At 37.8% G+C, this 23,982-nt stretch overlaps 1 protein-coding gene across 1 annotated transcript in view; it reads left to right on the forward strand.

Annotated features, from left to right (window-relative positions):
• The window catches only part of Vps13b (vacuolar protein sorting 13 homolog B), a 585,584-nt gene that overhangs the window by 52,534 nt on the left and 509,068 nt on the right, over positions 1–23,982 (forward strand). The window contains exons 7-13 of the mRNA XM_028767027.1: positions 1,468–1,733; positions 12,976–13,071; positions 13,436–13,558; positions 14,003–14,140; positions 15,081–15,168; positions 15,785–15,976; positions 19,324–19,493. Of these exons, the coding sequence (XP_028622860.1) occupies positions 1,468–1,733; positions 12,976–13,071; positions 13,436–13,558; positions 14,003–14,140; positions 15,081–15,168; positions 15,785–15,976; positions 19,324–19,493 (1,073 nt within the window). The remainder of the gene's footprint in view (positions 1–1,467; positions 1,734–12,975; positions 13,072–13,435; positions 13,559–14,002; positions 14,141–15,080; positions 15,169–15,784; positions 15,977–19,323; positions 19,494–23,982) is intronic.

Below are 23,982 nucleotides of genomic sequence, written 5' to 3' on the forward strand. Positions count from 1 at the left end.
TCTCTCTCTCTCTCTCTCTCTCGCTCTCTCGCTCTCTCGCTCTCTCGCTCTCTAGCTCTCTCTCTCTCTCGCTCTCTTGTTCTCTCTCTCTAGCTCTCTCTCTCTCTCTCTCTCGCTCTCTCTCTCTCGCTCTCTCGCTCACTCGCTCTTTCTCTCTAGTTCTCTCTCTCTCTCTAGCTCTCTCTCGCTCTCTCTCTGTCTCTCTCTCTCTCGCTCTCTCTCTCTCTCGCGCTCTCGCTCTCTCTCTCGCTCTCTCGCTCTCTCGCTCTCTCTCTCTTGGCCAGGATGTTTTCTTTACAATTTTATTATGTACTTGTATGTTTGAAAAAACTTGCAAACCTTAGAAAGTTTTGAGCAGCTTGATAATGACACCCATTGGTGTATTTGGGGTTCACTGAAGCTTTTCGTTCTGTGCATTCTCAGCTTGCTTATATATGTGGACAAACTTTGAACATATTTTATTTCTACCATAGAGAGTTCTGGTCACATGGATTTTAGGTGACTTATTTGCTGGAGCTCTTTTGAGCTTTCTTTATCTTTTAGTTTTTTACCTTTCTTAGTGTATTTTATTCTATATAGTTTCTATTTCCAGAATAACTCAGCAGTTTTTTTCTGTGACTCATCTGCTTTTAGCTTTATTGACCACAGTTTTGTGTTTGAAAGTTTAGTTGGAGAATTATATGGTTCATGTCTCTTTTTAACCTGTTTAAACGTTTTGAAATACATACCCTTTATATAGCTGTTTAATGTCCTGTTTTAACACTGTGATCTTTATTATTTCTGGACCTGTTTCTGTTGTTTTACTTTTCCCTCATTTTTTTTAATTTGCCTTAATAAATTTTATTTATTTTTTACTTTTCTTGAGAGGAGAATCTTACTAGCTGCTTGGTCTGGATTCAAACTGTTGTGCTCCAGCAGCCCTAGCTGAACCTCTGGTGTATCCATAGCGTAACTGTAACACTACTGCATCTGACTGCCTAGTAGTTTTTGATTGAATACTGGACATTGTAGATATTATCTTGCTGAGTTCTAGATGTTTTTGTGTTTCAGCAGATAGTGACATTACTTGTAAATGTTTTGTTTTAGTCTTGCTTTAAGTCTGTGAGTTCAGAGCAGAGTGGCTGTCACACAGTTTAAGTTCTCCTTCATCTGCTACGCTTGTTTTCTCTTCTAAGGAAGACTCCTAAACGGATTGACTTTCCCCTTTGATGGATGTGGCTTACAGTTTATTCCAGACAGTAAGATGGGTTGTTTACAGAGTTCATTATTCTTGCCTCCCACCCTACAGTAGTCTAGCCTTGATTGTCTTACAGCCATTGTGTGGAAACCTTTATTATATACTTGATTGGCAAGATAAATTCTCCTGGATGTTTTAAGTGATTAGAGCAAATATATTGGATAACAAAAGAAACTATTTTTTCTATTTAAATGGTCTTTTTTAATTAAAATGACTATTTTTATTGGCAGGTACTGAGGATGAAACTAGAATAGATATGCAGTATCCTGCTTCGTACAAAGGCCAAGAGTTATATTCACAGGACTGTGAGGAACCTCAGGGTTGGGTGTCCTGGGCCTGGTCATTTGTTCCTGCAATTGTGAGTTACGATGATGGTGAGGAAGACTACCTTGGGAGTGACCCTGCATCAACCATGCATCAACAGAAAGCTCAAACACTAAAGGATCCCATTGTTTCTATAGGATTTTACTGCACAAAGGCGACTGTGACTTTTAAAGTAGGTTTCTCTTTCTTTTCTGTATCTGTTAAGTTTAATAAATGTTTATATTTTAGCAGTTTTGTAACTTCAACCAGGGAGAGATAGGCGACTTAGCAGATAAAAGGTAGCATCTCATAGTTTTTCATAAAATTGCAAGATCCTTCTAATTGAATTCTTGAATTTTGATTTCTTCTTCTATTATTAAAGTTGTCTCTACCTTTCTTTCTTATCTCTATCATATCTACTCCCCTGCCCTGGATCATTTGATTGGTATATAGACCGTCTTTAATATTTCTAATGTAGGGGTACATATTAAAACAAAATCTCATAGCTGGCACTAGAGAGATGTCTTGGTGATGAAGTGCTCATACTTTAGAGGGCTGAGTTTTGGTCCCCAGCATCAGTCATGTCAAGCTGCAGGGGATCCTGAGCTCTCTTCTGGCCTCTGTGGGGGACTGTATTCATGTGACGTAACTCGCGCCTAGACAGACAGACACATAGTTAAAAAAAAAAATCTCACAGTTGTCTCATCCTGATTTCTGTTTAAAAAATTTATTGACTCATTGATTATTAATATTAATGAGGTTGAATGTGATATTTTTCACACATGCATGTAATAAGTATCAGAAACTAATTGTCCCTCTTGCCTTTTTGTTCAACCCTCTGCCACACCCTTCTCACTCTTTCATTATCACTGTCGGGGTTTTTATTCACCTTCCTTTGGCTTCTACCTATGACTGGATGTGTAGTGTGGGCATGTGTGTGTGGGGGGGAGGTAGAATTTTTTTTAAAAAATTTACTTACTTTTTATTAGATATTTTATTTATATTTCAGATATTATCCCCTTTCCCCATTTCCCCCCAACCCAGAAAAACCCTATCCTATCACGTCTCCTCCTGCTTCTATTAGGATGTGCCTCCACCAACCCACCCACTTGCACCTCCTTGCCCTCGAATTCCCCCACACTGGGGCATCCAGCCGTTTCTGGACCAAGGATCTCCTCTCCCACCTATGCTCCACAAGACCATCCTCCCCTACATATACAGCTGGAGCCATGTGTCCCTCCCTATGTGATCCCAGGCTGGTGGTTTAGACCCTAGGAACTCTGGTTGGTTGGTATTGTTGCTCTCCCCACGGGGCTGCAAACCCTTTCAGCTCCTTCAGTCTTCTCTCTAACTCCTCCGTTGGAGACCCCATGATCAGTTTGATGGTTAGCTGTGAGCATTCACCTCTGTATATGTCAAGCTCTGGCAGAGCCTCTCAGGAGACAGCTATATCAGGCTCCTGTCAGCATGCACTTCCTGGCATCCACAACAGCGTCTACCTTTGGTGACTGCACATGGGGTGGATACCCAGGTGGAACAGTCTCCAGACGGCCCCTCCTTCAGTTTCTGTCCTGCACTTTGTATCCATATTTGCTCACTTGAGTATTTTGCTACTCCTTCTAAGAAAGACCAAAGCACCCACGCTTTGGACTTCCTTCTTCATGAGCTTCTTGTGGTCTGTGAGTTGTATCTTGGGTATTTCGAGCCAATCCATGAGAATGGGAGATCGTTCCATCTTCTGAGATCTTCAGTTTCTTTCTTCAGAGACTTGAAGTTCTTGTCATACAGACCTTTTACTTGCTTGGTTAGATTCACATCAAGGCATTTTATATTATTTGTGACTATTGTGAAGGGTGTCATTTCCCTAATTTCTTTCTCAGCCTGTTTATCTTTCAAGTAGAGGAAGGCTATTGATTTGTTTGAGTTGATTTTATAACCAGCCACTTTGCTGAAGTTGTTTTTAAATCAGGTTTAGGAGTTCTCTGGTGGAAGTTTTGGGGTCTTTTAAGTATACTGTTATATCATCTGCAAATAGTGATATTTTGACTTCTTCTTTTCCTATTTGTATCCCTTTGACTTGCTTTTGTTGTGTAATTGCTCTGGCTAGGACTTCCAGTACTATATTGAATAGGTAGGGAGAGAGTGGGCAGCCTTGTCTAGTCCCTGATCTTAGTGGGATTGCTTCAAGTTTCTCTGCATTTAGTTTGATGTTGGCTACAGTCTTACTGTATATTGCTTTTACTATATTTAGGTATGGGCCTTGGATTCCTGATCTTTTCAAGACTTTTACCATGAAGGGATGCTAAATTTTGTCAAATGCTTTCTCAGCATCTATTGAGATGATCATGTGGGTTTTCTTCTTTGAGTTTTGTTTATGTAGTGGATTACATTGATGGATTTCCATATATTGAACCATCTCTGCATTCCTGGGATAAAGCCCACTTGATCATGATGGATGATTGCTTTGATGTGCTCTTGGATTCGGTTTGTGAGAATTATATTGAGTATTTTTCATCGATATATTCATAAGGGGAGTTGGTCTGAAGTTCTCTATCTTTGTTGGGTCTTTGTGTGGTTTAGGGATGAGCATAATTGTGGTTTCATAGAACAAATTGGTTATTGTTCCTTATGTTTCTATTTTGTGGAACAGTTTGAAGAGAATTGGTATTAGGTCTTCCTTGAAGGACTGATAGAATTCTGCACTAAAATCGTGTGGTACTGGGCTTTTTTTGGTGGGGAGACTTTTAATGACTCCTGCTACATCTTTAGGGTTTGTGGGACTGTTTAGATAGTTTATCTGATCCTGATTTAACTTTGGTACCTCGAGTCTGTCTAGAAAATTGTCCGTTACATCCAGAGTTTCCATTTTTTTGAGTACAGGCTTTTGTAGCAAGATCTGATGTTTTTTGTTCAAATTTCCTCAGTTTCTGTTGTTATGTCTCCCTTTTTAGTTCTGATTTTATTAATTTGGATACTGTCTCTGTGCCCTCTGGTTAGTCTGGCTAAGGGTTTATCTATCTTGATGATTTTCTCACAGAACTAGCTCCTGATTTTGGTGATTCTTGGTATAGTTCTTTTGTTTCTACTTTGTTGATTTCTGTCCTGAGTTTGATTATTTCTTGCCGTCTAACTCCTCTTGGGTGTATTTGCTTTTTTTGTTCTAGAGCTTTCATGTGTGCTGTCAAGTTGCTAGTGTGTGCTCTCTCCAGTTTCTTTTTGCAGGCACTTAGAACTATGAGTTTTCCTCTTAGCACTGCTTTCATTGTGTCCCGTAAGTTTTGGTATGAGGAGCCTTCATTTTCATTAAACTCTAAAAAGTCTTTAATTTCTTCCTTTATTTCTTCCTTGACCAAGACATTATTGAGTAAAGCGTTGTTCAGTTTCCACGTGTATGTGGGCTTTCCATTGTTATTGTTATTATTGAAGACCAGCCTTAGTCCATGGTGATCTGGTAGGATGCAAGGGAATCTTTCAATCTTTTTGTATCTGTTGAGGCCTGTTTTGTGACCAGTTGTATGGTCTGTTTTAGAGAAGGTATCATGAGGTTTTGAGAAAAAGGTATACTCTTTTGTTTTAGGATGAAATGTTCTATAGATACCTATTAAATCCATTTGGTTCATAACTTCCGTTAATTTCACTGTGTCTCTGTTTAGTTTCTGTTTCTGTGATCTGTCCATTGCTGAGAGTGGGGTATTGAAATCCCCCACTATTATTGTATGAGATTCATTGTGTGCTTTATCTTTAGTAAAATTTCGTTTATGAATGTGATGCCCTTGTATTTGGAGCATATATGTTCAGAATTGGTAGTTCATCTTGTTAGATTTTTCCTTTGATGAATATCAAGTGCCCTTCCTTTCCTTTTTTGATAACTTTTGGTTGAAATTTGATTTTATTCGAAATTAGGATGGCTACTCCAGCTTATTTCTTGGGACCATTTGCTTACAAAATTTTTTTCCGTTCTTTTACTTTGAGGTATTGTCTGTCTTTGACACTGAGGTGCATTTCCTCAAAATGCTGGGTCCTGTTTACATATCCAGTCTGTTAGTCTAAGTCTTTTTATTCAGGTATTGAGTCCATTGATGTTAAGATATTAGGCAAAAGTAAATGTTCCTTCCTGTTATTTTTGTTATTAGAGATGGAATTATGTTTGTGTAGCTGTCTTCTTTTGGGTGTGTTGAAGGTTGGTTTCTTGCTTTTTCTAGGATGTAGTTTTCCTTCTTGAATTGGAGTTTTTTTATCTATTATCCTTTGTGGGAAGATACTGTGTAAATTTGGTTTTTGTCATGGAATATCTTGGTTTTCCGTCTATGGAAACTGAGAGTTTTACTGAGTATAGTAGCCTGGGCTGGCATTTTTGTTCTCTTAGCGTCTGTATGATATCAGTCCAGGATCATCTGGGTTTTATAATTTCTTGTGAGAAGTCTGATGTAATTCTTATAGGTTTGTCTTTATATATTACTTTCCCTTTTTCCTTTACTGGTTTTAGTAGTTTTTGTTTTGTGCCTTTGATGTTTTGATTATTATGTGATGCGAGGAATTTCTTTTCTGACCTATGACCTAGTCTATTTGGAGTTCTGTAGTCGTCTTTGTATGTTCATGGGCATCTCTTTCTTTAGGTTAGGAATGTTCTTGTCTATGATTTTGTTGTAGATATTCACTGACCCTTTAAGTTGGGAATCTTCACTCTCATCTATTCCTATTATCCTTAGGTTTGGTCTTCACATTGTGCCCTTGATTTCCTCGATGTTTTGTGTTAGGAGCTTTTTGCTTTTGCACTTTCTTTGACAGTTGTGTCAATGTTTTGTGGTATCTTCTGCACATGAGATTCTCTCTTCTATCTCTTGTATTTGGTTGGTGATGCTTGCATCTTTGACTCCTGATCTCTTTCCTAAGTTTTCTGTCTCTGGAGTTGTCTCCCTTTGTGATGTCTTTATTGTTTCTATTTCCATTTTTAGCTCCTGGATGGTTTTTGTTCAATTCTTTTGCCTGTTTGGTTGTGTTTTCCTGTAATTCTTTAAGGGATTTCTGTGTTTCCTCTTTAAGGGCTTCTACCTGTTTGCCTGTGTTCTCCTGTATTTCTTTAAGGGAGTTATTTATGTCCTTTTTAGCATCCTTTATCATCATCATGAGTTGTGATTTTAAATCTGAATCTTGCTTTTCTCATGTGTTGGGATATCCAGGACTTTCTGTAGTAGGTGAACTGGGTTCTGATGATACCAGGTAACTTTGGTTTCTGTTTCTCATATTCTTGTGCTTGCCCTTCACCATCTGGTTATCTCTAGAATTACCTGCACTCACTGTCTCTGATTGGAGCTTGTCTTTTCTGTTATCTTGCTTGTGTCAGAAATCCTCAGAGTCCAGCTGTCTCTGTGATCCTGTGATTCTGAGCTCCTGGGTAGAAGAGCTCCTGGGACTCATTGCCTCTGGGATCCTGCTGCTCTGAGTGCAGTGCTTCCTCTAGGATGGTTCAGGATATGGTGTCTTCAGGGGAGCACACCATCTAGGTTTCTGCCCCAGCCAAAAGGCTAGAATGTTTTTTTTTAATGTAATATTTTCTAGTTTCATCTATTTTCCTCCAAATTGCATTCTTTCTTACTGAATAATGTGTATGTTTCACATTAAAATCCTCTATTTAGTGATAGGCTGGTTCTGTATCTTGGCTGTTGTAAATAAGCAGTTCTATAATAAAATGGGTGTGGAGGGTTCTCTTTAGAACGCTAAGCTCATTTATTTCTTTGTTTGTTTATCTTAAGTGGGCTACTGGATCACACAGGATAGTTGTATTTTTCATAACAGAGGTATCTAATTACTATGTTTTTTTGGCCATGTTAATTTGCATTCTTATCATTAGTATGTTTGAAGTTCTTTTTCTCTACAGCTTTGTTAACACTTGTAATATATTTTTATTTTTTACTTTTAGATTTATTTTACTCGGTTTGTATGAATGTCCTGCCTGCATGTGTGTATGTGTACTGTGTGTGTGATGCCCACTGAGGTCACAAGGCAGTGGACTCACTGTAAATAAAGTTAGGACGATGGTGAGCCACCATATTGGTACTGGGAACTTAATCCATGTCCTCTACAAAAGCAGCAGATGCTTCTAACTCCTGAGCCATCTCTCTAGTCCATAATTTTAGTTCATTTATTCATTTTTAAAATTTACTTATTTTTATTCTTTAATCCTTTTTTTACAGTCCAGACTTCATCCCCTTTCTGGTTTGCCCCCACCCCCACCCCCGTCGACCACTGTCCATCTAAAAATTCCCCCCACCCCCCGGATGTCTCCACCTCCTCACTCCAACCTCACCAGGCCTACCCACTCCCTGGGGCTTCAAGTCTCTCAAGGGTTAGGTGCATCTTCTCTCACTGAGGCCTGACCTGGCAGTCCTCCGATGTACGTGTGTTGAGGGCCTCATATCAGCTGGTGTGTGCTGCCTAGTTGGTGGCTCAGTGTCTGAGAGATCTCCAGAGTCTGGGTTCATTGAGAGTGCTGGTCTTCCTATAGGATCACTCCTCCTCCTCAGCTTCTTCCAGTTCCCCAATTCTACCACAGGGTTTCCCGATTTCTGTCCATTGGTTGGATGATAGTGTGTGAATTTGATTCTTTCAGCTGCTTTTTGGGCCTCTTAGAGGCCAGCCATGCTAGGCTCCTGTCTCTAAGCAATCAGTAACAGTGTCAGGGCCCCAGGTTTCCCCTTGGGCTGGATCCCAATTTTGGCCTTTCACTGGACCTCTTTTTCTTTATTTTTGTTTCTGCAGTTCTTTCAGACAGGAACAATTCTGTGTCAGAGCTTTTGACTGTGGGATGACAACCTCATCCCTCCACTTGATGTCCTGTCCCTCCACTGGAGGTGGACTCTACAAGTTCCCCCTCCCCACTGTAGAGCACTTCATCCAAGGTCTCTCCCTTTGAGTCCTGAGAGTCTCTCACCTTTCAGGTCTCTGGTACATTCTACAGGGTCCCCCACCCCTACTTCTTGAGGTTGCCTACTTCCATTCTTTCTGCTGTTCCTCAGGCAGAACTGAAGTTCTGCTTCTATCTTCAATACCTCATCATGTTCCCCCTTTTCCCTCTCTGTTCCCTCTCCCACTCAGGTCCCTCCCTTTCTCTCCCCCCCCCCCCCCCTTGTGATTGCTTTCTTCTCCCTCCCAAGTTTGAGGAATCTTCTCTTGGGCCCTTCAGCTTGTTGACCTTTTTGAGTTCTCTGGACTGTATCTTGGGTATTCTGTACTTTGTGTGTGTGTGTGTGTGTGTGTGTGTGTGTGTGTGTGTGGCTAATATCTACTTATCAGTGGGTACCTACCATGCATGTCCTTTTGGTTCTGAGTTACCTCACTCAGGATGATATTTTCTAATTCCATCCATTTGCCTGCAAAACTCATGATGTCCTCATTCTTAATATCTGTGTGGTATTTCATTGTGTAAATGAACCATATTTTCTGTATCCATTCTTTTGTTCTGAGACATCTGGGTTCTTTCCAGCTTCTGGCTATTACAAATAAGGCTGCTATGAGCATAGTGGAACACATGCCCCTGTGACATGATGTGGCAGTTTTTGGGTATATGACCAAGTGCGGTACAGCTGAGTTTTCAGGTACATCTATTTCCAATTTCCTGTGGAATCTCCAGATTGATTTCCAGAGTGGTTGTACCAGTTTGCAATCTCACCATCATTGGAGGAGTGTTCCTCTTTCTCCACATCCTTGCCAGCATGTGCTGCCACTTTAAGTTTTGATCTTAGCCATTCTGATCGAACTCATTGGCATGGCAAAATTTCCTAAATAGAACTCCAATGGCTTAGGCTCTAAGATTAAGAATTGATAAATGGGACCTTATGAATCTGGAAAGCTTCTGCAGTAAGGCAAAGAACATGGTCACTAGGACAAACTGGCAACCTACTGATTGGGAAAAAAAATCTTCACTAACCCCACATCTGATAGATGGATAATATCTAATATATATAAAGAACTCAACAAGCTAACCACCAAAAAAACCAAACAACCCAATCAAAAAATTGGGTATAGAACTAAAGAGAGAATAGTCAACAGAGGAATCTCAAAGGGCTGAGAAGCATAATGTTCAAAGTTCTTAATGATCACAGAAATCTATACTTTTATTTTTAAAGGATTCTATTTTTCTCTTTCCTCTCTTTGTTTAAAATAGTTCAATTTTGAATTTAGGTCCTCTTCTGTTTTCAACAGTACTCAACATATTTTAGTCGGTTATTAAAAATGAATGTAAAATATACATTCAAATATAGTACGATAGAAACATGCATCATTACAGTGAATAAAAAGTTAATTATTGTGGTTACTAGTGCTTTGGTACTGTCTATAAGTTCTTTGAGACTATTCTGCCTTTTCTTTCTTAACTCAGCATGAATTTTAGTTATTTGTTCCCTACCTTTTTCTAATACCATTAATTTACATTTAGCATCTATAAGCAGTTCTTAATTTTTGCAACAAGTATTTACTTGATTTTTTTGACTCAGAGTTTCATGTAGCCCAGGCCGAGCTCAGACTTTTTAATTAATAGCTGAGGCATGACCTTTAACTTTTGCTCTTTCTGCCTTTCCTTCTTAATTGCTAGGATTACAGCCACACACTGCTATAATGCATTTGTTAATTTAATTTATTAATATAATTAATATTATCACCAGTGTAACTAAATTATAATTAATATTAATATAATTGATATTCATTAATGACAGTTGTGTTTCAGGTATTATTTTCGTCCCCACAAAAATGCTAGTGGTCACCCCTATAGCCTGTTAGAACTTACATTGTAATTATAGTCAATGAGATGTAAAGTACGTTTATTAAGTGTTAGGTAGAAAAAAAGGAAAGTATCAGTGTTGCATTAAAAAGGAGAGGATTGTACATTTTAAACTTGGTTGCCTGGGGAAGGTCATCTTGTTAAGGAAGCATTTAAGCAGAGGTGTGTGAGAGAGAAAGCCCAGTGGCTATGTGGGAATGAGCATGTCAGCTCTAGCTAGTGCAGATAACGCAAGTGTTCATGAATGAGCAAAGAAGCAGCTAGTTAAAACTAAGTGAGCTAATGCGCAAATAGTTTCAAACTATCAGAGGAGTGGGGTTTGCAGTTTGCAGCGTTGTAGTTTGAAAACTGCTTAGGTCATGTTACACTTGTCTTTATTTTGAGTTAATAAGGAAGTTTTTGAACAGAAACATTGTATGATGATTTGAATTATCTTCTAAGCTGGGTCATTCTGAGTGTTGTGTTGGATGGCTGTGTGGACATGGTGGAGGATCTGATTTACTGGCCCTGAGGGTCAGATAGCAGTTTACTATCATTTGCACAGCTCATACTGTACGCACTTGGGTTTCCTGTGATACCCTGCCTTCTCCACTGCTTTATCTGGTGTTCAATTCCAGGTTATCCCCCAACTGCTCAGACTTCATGAATACTGCTACGAACTCACTTTGTCATGTTAGTCATCATTGTTGACACTTTTTGCAAGCTAACCACAGACTATGAGTTTTTAAACTGTACTTCAGGATGTATTTTCTTAAAACTTTATGTTGTGAGGAAAGGCAGTGATTCAGAGCTTTTTAAAGGATTTTTGCTCATCCACTTATAATTGAGATTATTGTATTACATTTTTATTAACTTATTGATAAAAATTAATTATATGTCATAGACTCAGTGTAGGCATTTACTTGCAAAATGTCTTTGGAGCATTGTACTGTATTTGTTATCAGTCAGTAACTGTTTTAAAAGATGTAAAGCATTTGTGCTTCTCAAAGATTTCTCTAAGGAAAATGCTGATGTGTTGGTGGAAAGCACTGGGATTCAGGGTTCTGCTTGGATCTGAAGACTGTATGAACTTAATTTGTGGTTTATGTTTTGGTCAGAAAATTAGGTCATGTTTCTCTATAAGCATTTTGAACAGTTGACATTAGTCCAACAAAAATCATGCCAAATTAAATGTATCATTTTGTAGTAATATTTAAGTTGTTCTTGTAATACTTAAGTTCTTTTAATCAGTTACTTGCTTTTTCTGTAGAGTAACTGTAGACAGCTGAAGGCGGATCGAGTTTTAAAAATTTAATTTCACTTTAATAGTTTAGCTTTCTGAGTTATCTTTAAAAATAACAACTTTGAGAATGCCATTACTAGAAATATAAAACATAAGGGCTTGTGTTGTAGGAGAAAAAAATATAAAATTCTTAGAGTAAATGAGAATGATTGTTTGGTTCTCAGTATAAAGTAAATGGGCTTAAAATTATAATTTCCAGTTCAATAACTTTTATTTGGCTTCAACTAATTTTTTTTTTAAAAAATGTAACCTTTGTTCTTGGATTTCAATTTGAAGAATATTACATCTCCATCTTGCAGGAATAACTATAACCAAATCTTGCCAAACAAGAAGTACATGTTAGTTAAAGAGATAACACTTTGATCCTGTGAGGGAATGTCAGAGTGGCAGAGAAGCTGCCGCAGTAGTGCAGAGTTTGTCTGTTCTTCTGTTTTCTCTGTCGGTTACCAGTTTATGCTGTCATGCTATGTTAACTACACCAATAACCAAAACCTGATGCAGTACAGATAAATTCTAGACTGTAATTCAGTCCTGTAATTTTATCTATCTTCTGTGATGAAAACTAGATAGCATTTAGAGAAAAGCAGTTTAAAGTTAGGTGCACTCTCTTACTTCCAGCACTTGGGCTTCAGAGGCAGGGGCTTGCTGCAAAATTCCAGGCCTGTGGGGTGTATACAGTGAGCCAGTGCTACCTAGGGCTAATCAACCAAGCAATGACATTTTAAAAGGGAGGTAATTTTAAATAAAGTATATAAAATTTGATGCATAAAGTCACACAGTACAAGCTGCAGGGAACAGCACTGTAACAACACTGCCTACGTTGGTGCCTGTTTACAGCAACTGACAGGAGTTGCTGCCTGAGTAGATCTGTGGAGGGATCATGTGGGGCAGTGGGAGTGAACTCCTGCCATCCTACCTCCCCCTGGAGCCAGAGAGGCTTGTGGAATGTACTTGAGTTTCTCCTTAGCTTGCTTTTCCTTTAAAAATAATGAAGAATCTTGGAAATGATAGAAGTTAAACACTTGAAAATATGAGAGAATAAAATAAATTCAAGTCTTAGTATATACAATATGTTTTTTGTAGATTTTTGAACCGTTTTATGAGTAGGACTGTGAATATATGTAGCTTTTACTTTTTAAGTGTAATGAAGGAGTTATAATGTGGCATTTATGTTTGTTTAGACTGGTCACATGTTTTGACCATTCTGTAGTCCGTGGATAATCTGTAACAGTTGGGGTTTTTTTTGCACCTGTTTTTTCTGCTTAATAATTAAATTTTCTGAATCTTAAAATTGGCATTATTTTCATGATTCATAGTGAAAAATGCATTGCTCTTTACAGCTAATTTTGATTTACTCAATATTTTTATATTTCTTAGCTCACTGAAATGCAAGCTGAAAATAGCTATTATAGCCCACAGAAAGTAAAATCGAAGGAAGTTTTGTGTTGGGAACAAGAAGGAACTACAATTGAGGTAACCTTTCACCATTAAACTTGGTAACATGGGCCTTTGTCAGAGTCATTTATTTAAAATATTTAGATTTATAGTCTTACAAATCACTCTTTCTTAGTGTTATTAGTGTTTCTTAGTGTTACTGAATAATTATTCCTTTAATATGCAATGTAAATTGTTTCATAACATGTCTATGTGGGTGTGGGAGGCTTGATGTTGACAGAGTGCCGACCATTGAGGCAGTTTGAGGAGACAGAGTATGTCTTCTCTGAATACATTTGAAAGGCAACACCCTGACAATGTTTATGTACAAGTCTACAAGGAAAGCCTGTAATACCCTTATTAACTACAAGTTCTTATTTCTAACATTTCTTTCTTCTTACAGGCTCTTATGATGGGAGAACCTTTCTTTGATTGTCAGATTGGATTCGTAGGTTGCAGAGCCATGTGTCTTAAAGGAATTATGGGTGTTAAAGATTTTGAGGAGCATATGAATAGAAGTGAAGCCGTAAGTCAAGATTTCCCCCGTATTTTAAGACATAGGTTGCTGTGATAATGAAGTATAACAACAACCATGTGAGGTCTGTGTGGCTACCTTTGTCAGTGGCTTGCAAGAGGCCTGTTCTGTTCCCCTGCATTTCCCTTACAAGGAGTTAGTATCTCAGAAGACGTGAAAAAGTTGATAGCACTTAACTCTTGGAAATCATTGCAAATACAGTCCATTCACAAATGCATCTCTGTTGTTGATGGCAGTTGTTGGAGTTCCTTTTTGTTTATTTGATGTTGTTTGTGAAGATAAGCAGTACTCGTGGAGCTATCATTCCTTTGCTGGTTATGGGACCTCAAGCTTTACTTATTTCTGTTGAGTGCTAAATGAGTGGAGGAAAAAAAAACTTTCTTTAATAGTCTAATGACTCTTCCTTCTGTTCTAATTTATACATTAACTTTTCAGGAAGCCTGCTTCTTCATTTGTGGTGAAAATTTGAGTACAAAAGGTTTGACATACCTTACAAATTCATTATTTGATTACCGAAGTCCAGAGAACAATGGCACCCGTGCGGAGTTTATCTTGGATGCAGCTCACCATAAGGTCAGGGAATAAATACTTGGACTTAATTCTTGTGTGTTTAGGTGAACACATTGTGTGAATACTTGTGATTACTGTTTTCTCTCAGTTTCTTTTAAGCCCTAATTTTTTATTGAAACATTTGGAATGTTTTATTCCAGATCTACACCTAGGTAGGAATAAGGGATGTTCAGAAATGCTTAGTTTTTTGTAGTATAGCTCTGCTTATACTACAACCATATTTACACTTTACAACAGTTAATTAGTTTGGAGGAAACACATAGATTTACCTCTATTAATTTTTGCTGTCTCTAAAATGTAAGATTGGTGAAAATGAACATTACTTTTCATTCCAAACTTCTTAATATTTTTTCAATTTTTTCATGTAACAGATATTAATATGCTTATAGAATATTAGTGCATTTTTGCATAAATTTAAAAGTTTTCTTATATTCATATGATACAAACTGATAATTTTTATTTTTATTTTTCACTAATATTGGCTTTTATAGTTAAACTAAAGAATTTAATGTTTCTGGTGTGATGAACACACATTTCAGTCTACTTTCAGTGTTTGAAATGTTCCATGTCAGTATCATTGAAGTAATTATGGACTAACTCTGTTTGAGAGGGTATATTATTGGACAGTTTAGTGATGGTGGTAAGGTGATGGACACACAAAGTGACAAGAGTGTGTACTACCTACTCCATTAAAGGTATTCACTAACTAGACATTATGTGATACGGTGTTGAAAATGTTTAGTAGAAGTGTGGCTGGCTGCCTGTGAGGTCAGCATTAAAGGAGCATTGCTTTTCTTTCGGAGTGAATTCTTTGGATTACCTCTCTTCCTTTGCATTAGCAATCCCTTGAGTTGATGCAGTCCTCAGAGGGTATTGAATCAGATGTATTCTGTTTTAACCCTTCGTTCTGTCCAATGTTCTGATTATGTTTACCTGTTGGCAGGAGACACACACTGAAATAGCTGGCATGCAAAGGTTTGGTGCTTTTTACATGGATTACCTGTATACAATGGAGCACAGCAGCAGCAAAGGTATTGCTTTCTCTTGGCTTTGTATTTACCTTTCCTTAAGCAGCAGAAAATACAGGTATCTTCAGAGTGTGTTGGCCCTTGGCAAGCTGTGTTACATTTACCTTCAGGTACTTTGTGGGGAATGGTTTAATTTTAGCGTTGTAATAGAGTTTTAGTGTTGTAATTGAATTTTCTAAAAGATTCTGGCATTTTAAATCCATTTCTTATGTAGCTATTTGAAGTTTTACTTTTATTTTTTTATTTTTATTAAAAAAGTTTGTTTTGAGCATAAAAATAGAAGTAGGTTCTTTCAGTGCTGAACACAGGTTTAAATAATCATTTAAATACTGATAATTATAAATTATGAACAGTAGTATACATAAGGAGCTAAGAAAGGTCCAGGTCAGAAAATGACAGCTTGTTTAAAGGTTTGGAAAACTTCAGAGTTGATCTTGAAAGTCGAGTCTTTTTTTTTTTTTTTTTATAAAGAACATATCATTAACTCTCTAGGTTCTCTTTTTTTGCATTGCTTTGTAAGTATAGTTTTCATTAGTCAGAATTAAATACTGCGTTTATGCATTCACTTTTTATGTCTGCTTGGAGTTTAAAATGTTTGTATAAAATGGACTACTTCTAGGTCCAGCAAATCAGCAAGACTTTCCATCAGGGAAAAATGAGGATTTGGGAATAGTTCAAGAAAAGTCTACCAAGAGCCTTGTTCTAGGGCCTCTAGACTGCCGCCTGGACAGCAGTGCGGTACATCGGATTTTGAAGATGATTGTTTGTGCTCTGGAACATGAATATGAACCATATAGCAGGCTAAAACCAGGTTTGTCTTTGGCTTAATTCTTAATTGCCCAGATATTTCACTGATTGTGTAACTCAGTTTTCCTGTGCTGCTTACTTTTTGTGTTATATTTGCCTATTAGTGTGCTTTCGTGTGTGTACCTGACAGAGACTGAACGTGTGGAAGTGTTCAAAGTGAGACTTGGAAGTTTTGGCATGAGACCTTGATATAGCACATTGGTCAGGGTCTCACTGCCATGCTTTTGGACGGTGTTTCTAGTACTTGTTTGTGAAATACGACTCAAACATGCAGATGTAGCAGTCAAGGAAACGTAGGAATGACTAATTTTAACAATCATTATGAAGATAGTTATTATGTTTTTTGAAAATAAATTACTTTCACTCGAATGAAATAACTATAGAAAAAGAAGTCAGCCTAATGAGAGAAGACAGGGTACTGCTAAGAACTCCCCTGTGACTTGCAGTGCATCTTCAGCCCTCCCTCACTTTTACTGACCTTTGTCTTTTTACTGATAGGTATGCATGTATGTATGATGTGTGTCACATGTTTATTGTGCCCGGGCATCAGAAGAGGTCAGATCCACTGGAACTGTGTTTACAGGAGGTTGTGAGCCTTCTGATGGGTGCTGAGAACCAAGTTTTGCTACTCTGGAAGAGCAGGAAATGATCTTAACTGCTGAGTCACATCCCCCGTTTTCAAGGATGTCTATTATTTTTACTTTTTAACATCTGAGAGTACTTGGAATTTTTGAATGTTTCACCTCTATCTGTCTGTCTATTTGTCTGTCCCACCTGTCCATCCATCCTTCCCTCCTTCCCTCCCTCCCTCCTCCCTCTCTCCTTCCCTCCATCCATCCTTCCCTCCATCCATCCTTCCCTCCTTCCCTCCCTCCCTCCTCCCTCTCTCCTTCCCTCCATCCATCCTTCCCTCCTTCCCTCCCTCTCTCCCTCCCTCCTTCCCTCCCTATCCCCCTCCTCCCCTTCCTTTCTGTGATAAGGTGAGTCATTGTGTAGTCTTACCTAGATTGGGACTTACTATTGTTGTAGAAATTTTTAATCTCGATCCAGTTTCTACCTCACCTTTGATCACATAGGTCCCGGATAAAAGATACATGCAACCTTTATATTTACAATTAGCCTTAATCGACATTAGACTTGGGCAGATATCTATCTTCTATGCTATTAAAATCTATTTCCTATTGAAAACCCTGAGTTATTCCTTACTATATTTCATCTGGGCTGCTCTTAACTCCAATTGGCCAGCCCTCATGAAGATTTGGGCCATGCTTTCATGCTTTATTGACTCCTAACCCACTGTGTCTTCTTCCTTCTATACCTTTTTCTCCTCTGGTGGTTCTCCTCTGATCCTAAGCTCATGAACCCTAAACCCCGCCTCTGTTTCTTCTGCCCAGCTATTAGCTCTCGGCATCTTTATTTACCAATCAGAAATAACTTGGTTGCAAAGTCACATAGCTTTACTTGGGTCTTCGTACAGACTTTCTAGTATCTGAGGCAATCTGGTCTTGGGAGCCTGCATTTAGCATTATAATACATAGCAAAGTACCAAACCTCAACACTATGTAGACTTGACTGCCCTTGAACTCACAGAGATCTATCTGCCCATGCCTCCCCAAGTGCTGGTATTAAATGCATATGCTACCAAGCTTGGCTTGAATTTTTATAAATGGAATTTTACAGCATTTCCTCTCTTATATTTGTGGTATATGTTCTTTTGTGAGATATATGTTCTTACTACTGTTTAGGCCTCTTTTAGTGGATATAATTTGGATAAATAAATAAATAAATAAATAAAATGGATGTAATAAATAATAGAATGGATATAATGATAAATATAATGAATATAATGAATATAATTTATATAAAATATAACTATAGATATTATAAATATTATACATACTATGTTATAAATTATATAAAATAGAAATTACAAATGTTATAAAATATAAAATATAAATTAAAATAGAAATAATATAAATATTACATAAAATAAAATTTTATTTATAATAAAATAAAGTAGATATAATAAGTAAACAAAATGGATATAATCCATTTTACTTCTAGTAAATATTTGGTTAGTTTTTAGTTCTTTTGCTTTTTTTCATAGCAAATGCTAGCTTAAATGATTATACATTTTCACTCTTAGGAAATACTTCCGAACTGCATTTATGAATGGCTGACATTTTACTTCTATAAGCTGACTATGAAGCTTCTGGTTGCTTTTGATCAGGCTATGGTCTGCTACCAGATCATTATGGTGTTTAGGCAGAAAATGTTTTATATCTTAAATAATTAAATAATTTTATTTTGTACATATTAAAGTTATATGAAATTTACAAATGAATATCTTTAATGTGTTATGTGTGTTTTGAACCCAAGCCCTCATGCATGCTAGACAACTACTTAGTTAGCTACATCAAGCCCCATAGATAAAGATTTATTGGAGCTCTTTGGCTGTTCCTTGTCTTTAGCTGCTTTTGTGCTTCAGTGGTACATGTGAGGAATTGTGACAGACTGACCCACAAAGCCTAAAGCTTATTTACAGTATCACTCTGCAGAAAGTATTTGCTGACTCTTCTCCCAGATGCTTGTCAAAACTTCGTAATTTCCATCTTTTAAATTTAACCATTCCAGTGGTTGTGCAGTTCTGTTATACTGCTACGTCATTGGTTGTCATGTGATGCCTAATAACATTGTCTAGCCTTTATATAATGGCTGTTTGAAGAATCCGTATTTTGGGTAAGTTACTCCAACCTCATTTCACTTAATTATTTTAGGTGGTTTTAAATTTTTTAATAAATACCATTTTGTGGGCTGGAGATGCACAGAACTTATTTGAGGCTCGTGACCACTTGTAACCATGGGATCTGACAACCACTTCTGGCTTCTGTAGGCATCAGGCCCATGTGTGCTACACAGACATACATGCAGGGAACACACGCATGTAAAATAAATAAATCAAAAAAACTATGTTTGTTGGGATCTCTGTTTCCATCAGTACATATCCTTATCTGTATTTATGGTAAATTGTTTTCTCTAGTTTGTGTCTTATCTTTATGCATTTCATTTTAGTGATATATTAGTGTGCAGAAAATTGATACTTTTTAAAAGAAAGAAATTAGGAATTCTTGAAAAGATACATTAAAAAATGTTTAATTTCTATGTAGCAAATATTTATAAATTTATTTTATCCAGTAACTTGTATTACAATCTAGAGTATCTCATGACTATTTCATTATTGAAGAATTGCCCGTAAAATTTGGGGAACGGATTAATCCAGTTTTTAGTTGGTTAAGAAGATTAACTTATGTAACATCTTCTTTACTGAATTTTTCATCCTTTTCACTTTAGAAAGTAAGGATGAAAAGGAAGCAGTACTGAATCCTGAGGACGTGGCGTCTTTGGAAGAATATATTCCTACTCGGCATACAAGTGTTACTCTGCTTAAATGTACTTGCACAATTTTTATGGCAGAATTCAATTTACTTGACCGTTTGCTTCCTGTCATCATGGGAGGAAAGGTATATTTCTTGTTCAGTAACATGTTTTCAGTGGTACATGTATAATTTTGGTTATTAAATTAAATTGCATCTGTATATGTATTTCCCCTGATGGAGTAAACTCAATGTAACTATAGTTCCTGATTTTTAGAAGGTAATATTAAATAAAAACTTTTACTAATATAAGCTAAGACTGTATAAAGAAATGTTGAAGCATGTGACTTCTGGAAGTGAGACCATATATTGCTGTATTACCTCAGGAAGTTGCTTCATATCTTAGTTTTCGAGCAATTGTAAATTTAGTGATTAAGAAATCAAAAGGTCTGCTGAACTAACTACTTTTTTTTTCAAATATTACATTTATTTCCCACCCCCTTTTCTCTCTGTTTCTCCCCTCCCTCTCCCTTTCTCCCTCCCTTTCCCTCTCCCCCTTCCTCCCTCCCTCCTTTTCCCCCTCTCCTCCTCTCTCTCTGTCTCTCTGTGTGTGCGTGCGTGCGTGTGTGTGTTTGCGTGTATACTCATGTGTGCCTTATATGCCATAGCATCCTTTTGGAGGTCAGAGGACAACCTGTAGGACTCGGTTCTCTCTTTCCATCTCATAGGTTCCAGGGATTGAACTCCTGTCCTTAGGACCAGCTGACTCACATGTGTGGTAAAGCATGCATGTATTCTACACTGCAGCTGAGTTTTCTCATATATCCCCCAGCTATATTCCAGTAGTGGTATTTAGAAAGTTCTAATGTCTTACTGGAATGAGAGAAGCCAATAATCTAAACAAATCATCTTGTTCTTATTCAGAACCAGAATTGGGCTGCTTTATAGTACGTGTATACTTACTTACTCTTTGTACTTACTGAATACATGTTACTCTTATAAGGGCTCAAAGAAAGGTGGCAAGTATTTCCTTCACAGGCTTAGTTCTTATTGTTGACCCCAGCCCCATGTTCACAATGAACTTTCTCCTTTGCCTTTCTCTAGTACTAAGGGCTTACATTGCACAAGGGCAGCTTAGTAGTGAGCTGACAATATGAGTCGAATTTCATGGTGATTTGAACCACTCTCTCAGTAAGATTTCCTTGTTAGAAATTTTTCCCTTGAAAATTGATATGGTTGAGGAATAAATCCATGATTAGAGTATCTCAAAAACAAGCAAATGTGAGAGGCACAGCAGAAAAAAATTGACTTACAAACAGAAAAGAACACTCCAAACTATGTAACAGCTAAAAGTATATAACAAAAAATACGCTTAGGTAAGTTTTATTCAAACAGAAGTCCATTTAAAGAGCCAAAGAAAGTCTGGAGAGATGCTCAGTGGTTAGGAGCAATTGATGCTCTTGTAGAAGAGTTATATTTAGTTTCCCACATGGCAGCTTAGTACATTTGTAACTCTTAAATTGCAGGGGACCCAGGACCTTCTGACCTCTATAGGTACCAGACATATATCCATGCACAGATATACATGGAAGCAAAAGACTCATATGCATGAAAGAAGAAGATGTACCATACAAAGGAATAAATATTGAATGCACAGCTAATTTGCTCTGAGAAACCACACAAGCATCAAGAAAGAGAAGTGGAATAGGCAGAAATTTGGGAGACCTAGAACTGGGTATATCACAAAAGTATAATTTAAAAATAAATTAGATTCAAGCCATGTACTTTGGCTGCCAACATGTTGATGTTGTTAAAGACAAGCTTTAACACGATGGGCAGGTATAAAAGCATTTCCAGTACAAAAAGGGCTAGTGTGATCAAGCTATATATGCCATTCTTGAAGCTTGACCAAAATAAAATACTGACCTCAGGCTACAAGTAATTTTATCAGCAGTATCTGCCACATCAACGCTCAGTAGAGCAGCATTCTTTAAATTCATAAGCTCACTATGCAAAGTTAAAACCTCCAGAGAGATGTTAGAATTATGCCAAATACACTGCAAGTGTCTTTAAACCTCTTCCTAATTACACTGACTACCACTGTAAATTTTAGAACTAGCATGACTCCAATGGTATTTGTCATGACACTCAAGATGGCTCCTTACTCTTAAACTTTGAACCTCCTTCTGATAATTTGAATAGGATAAAGAACATCAATCCATTGTTCCAAATGCCTATTTAAATCCTCTTGTATATTCAACACATTAGTAACATTTTTTGCTAAATGGTTAACAAAGGTAGCTGTCTTAACTTTTTGTGTCAAAGCAATTGCAGAAGCAGTGGTGCTAGCAATTAATGGAATTAAAGCTGTTATACCAGCAATAATCAAGCCCACCACCCTCTTACTTCTGCTTAAAGCCTGACCCACTCCTTCTAGTACTTGCAAGCTTTTTTCAGAAGACCAAGGTTCTGTGATACTCAGGGCAATAAAACAAAAGTTGGTTGATAGAGCTCTGTAACTGACATGCCAGATTTCAACACACTAACACAATTAGAAAGTATACAGTCAATGCAACTTACATTAATTTAAAAGTAATTTTAACTTGACAATTAAAAGAGCCTTAACACATGTACTAACACTTGTTTGGAATCCAGATCCTGCCCCAACTTTATCTCTTTCTAACATAACATCATAGAGAACTGCAACTAACTTCCAAATATGTCTCTGAAAATGTCCAGAACCAGCCTTCCAAATGAAGACTGTTGTTTCCAACACTGGCTTGATTTCTAGACCAGTACATGATTGAGTCCAAATAACTGGTCACATTTAAGAAAAATACAAAAGTCATTATAACTTATCTTTTTGATTCTCTGTTTCATAAGGTCTAAAATCTTGAGGCAAGGCAGCTTGTCCCATCAGTGGTATAGGTAAGCAATGGTGGGTCAGGAACATATGTCCAATACAGCTTCCCAGTCACCATTGTCAGGGCACTCAGCAAGCTCACAGGTCAGCATTATTCTTTGTTCTGGCATCAGCATGTCTCACCCTTTGCTCTGGCAGCCACCATGCTCCTTCAGCATCCTGCAGAAAAAACACAAACATGCCCTCTTCCCCATATTAAATATCTGATTGGGATCATGCCATATGCCAATAAGTAGATCCTTCCATTTCACCTATGAATAAGTATGCCTAGTTGTAGAGTGCTATAGACACTCCCCAGAAAGTTCCTTGGCATCCATATTTTTTTAAAAAAAAATTTAAAATAAAAAGAACATGATTTAAATAAATTTGTGGTGTAAGGGGATATACCTTCCCCCTTTTTATTTTATGAAGATACTGTTTTAAAGTTTCATGGTCCCCTTCCACAGGCCCTTGTCCTTGACAATTATAAGGAATCCCAGTAATATGGGCCATATTAAATTCCACCGAAAAGTCTCAAATGGCTCAACTGTGATAGCCAGTTCTATTATCTATTTTTATTTGTTTTTCTTTCTTTTTTTCATTTATTATCGGATACTTCACTTATCTACATTTTAGATGTTGGCCTCTTTTCCCATTTCCCTCCACCCCAGAAATCCCTTATCCATTCCTCCCTCCTCCTGTTTCTATGAGGGTGTGTCCCCATCCATCCACTCCCACCTCCCCACCCTTGAATTCTCCCACACTGGGGCATCCAGCCTTTAAGGGACCAAGGCTCTCCTCTCCCAATGATGCCCAACAAGGCCATCCTCCACTACATATACAGCTGGAACCATGGGTTCCTCCATGTGTGTACCCAGGCTGGCTGTTTAGACCCTGGGAGCTTTGGTTGGTTGGTATTGTTGCTCTCCCTATGGGGCAGCGAGCCCCTTGACCTCCTTAAGTCTTCTCTCTAACTCCTCCATTGGGGACCCTGTGATCAGTTCAATGGATAGCTGTGAGCATTCGCCTCTGTATATGTCAGGCTCTGGCAGAACCTCTCAGGAGACAGCTATATCAGGCTCCTGTCAGCATGTACTTATTGGCATCCACAACAGTGTCTACCTTTGGTGACTGAACATGGGATGGATACCTAGGTTGAGCACTCTCTGGTTGGTCCCCCCTCCAGTCTCTGCTCCACACATTTTCTCCATATTTGCTCCCATGAGTACTTTTGTTACTCCTTCTAAGAAGGACTGAAGTCCCCACACTTTGGTCTTCCTTCTTCTTGGGCTTCATGTGGTCTGTGAGTTATATCTTGGGTATTGTGAGCTTTTGGGCTAATACCTACTTATTAATGAGTGCAAATCCATGTGTGTTCTTTTGTGATTGGGTAACTTCACTCAGGATGATATTTTCTAGTTCCATCCATTAGCTTAAGAATTTCATGAAGTCATTGTTTTTAATAGCTGAGTAGTACGCCATTGTGTAAATTTACCACATTTTCTATATCCATTCCTCTGTTCAAGGACGTCTGGGTTCTTTCCAGCTTTTGGCTATTATAAGTAAGGCTGCTATGAACACAGTGGAACATGTGTCCCTGTTGTATGTTGGAGCATCTTTTGGGTATATGCCCAGGAGTGGTATAGCTGGGTCCTCAGATAATGCTATGTCCAATTTTCTGAGGAACCGCCAGACTGCTTTCCATAGTGGTTGTACCAGTTTGCAATCCCACCA

Source organism: Grammomys surdaster, unplaced genomic scaffold (genome assembly GCF_004785775.1).
Source record: "Grammomys surdaster isolate TR1022 unplaced genomic scaffold, NIH_TR_1.0 63, whole genome shotgun sequence".
In the NCBI taxonomy this organism is placed as follows: Eukaryota; Metazoa; Chordata; class Mammalia; order Rodentia; family Muridae; genus Grammomys; species Grammomys surdaster.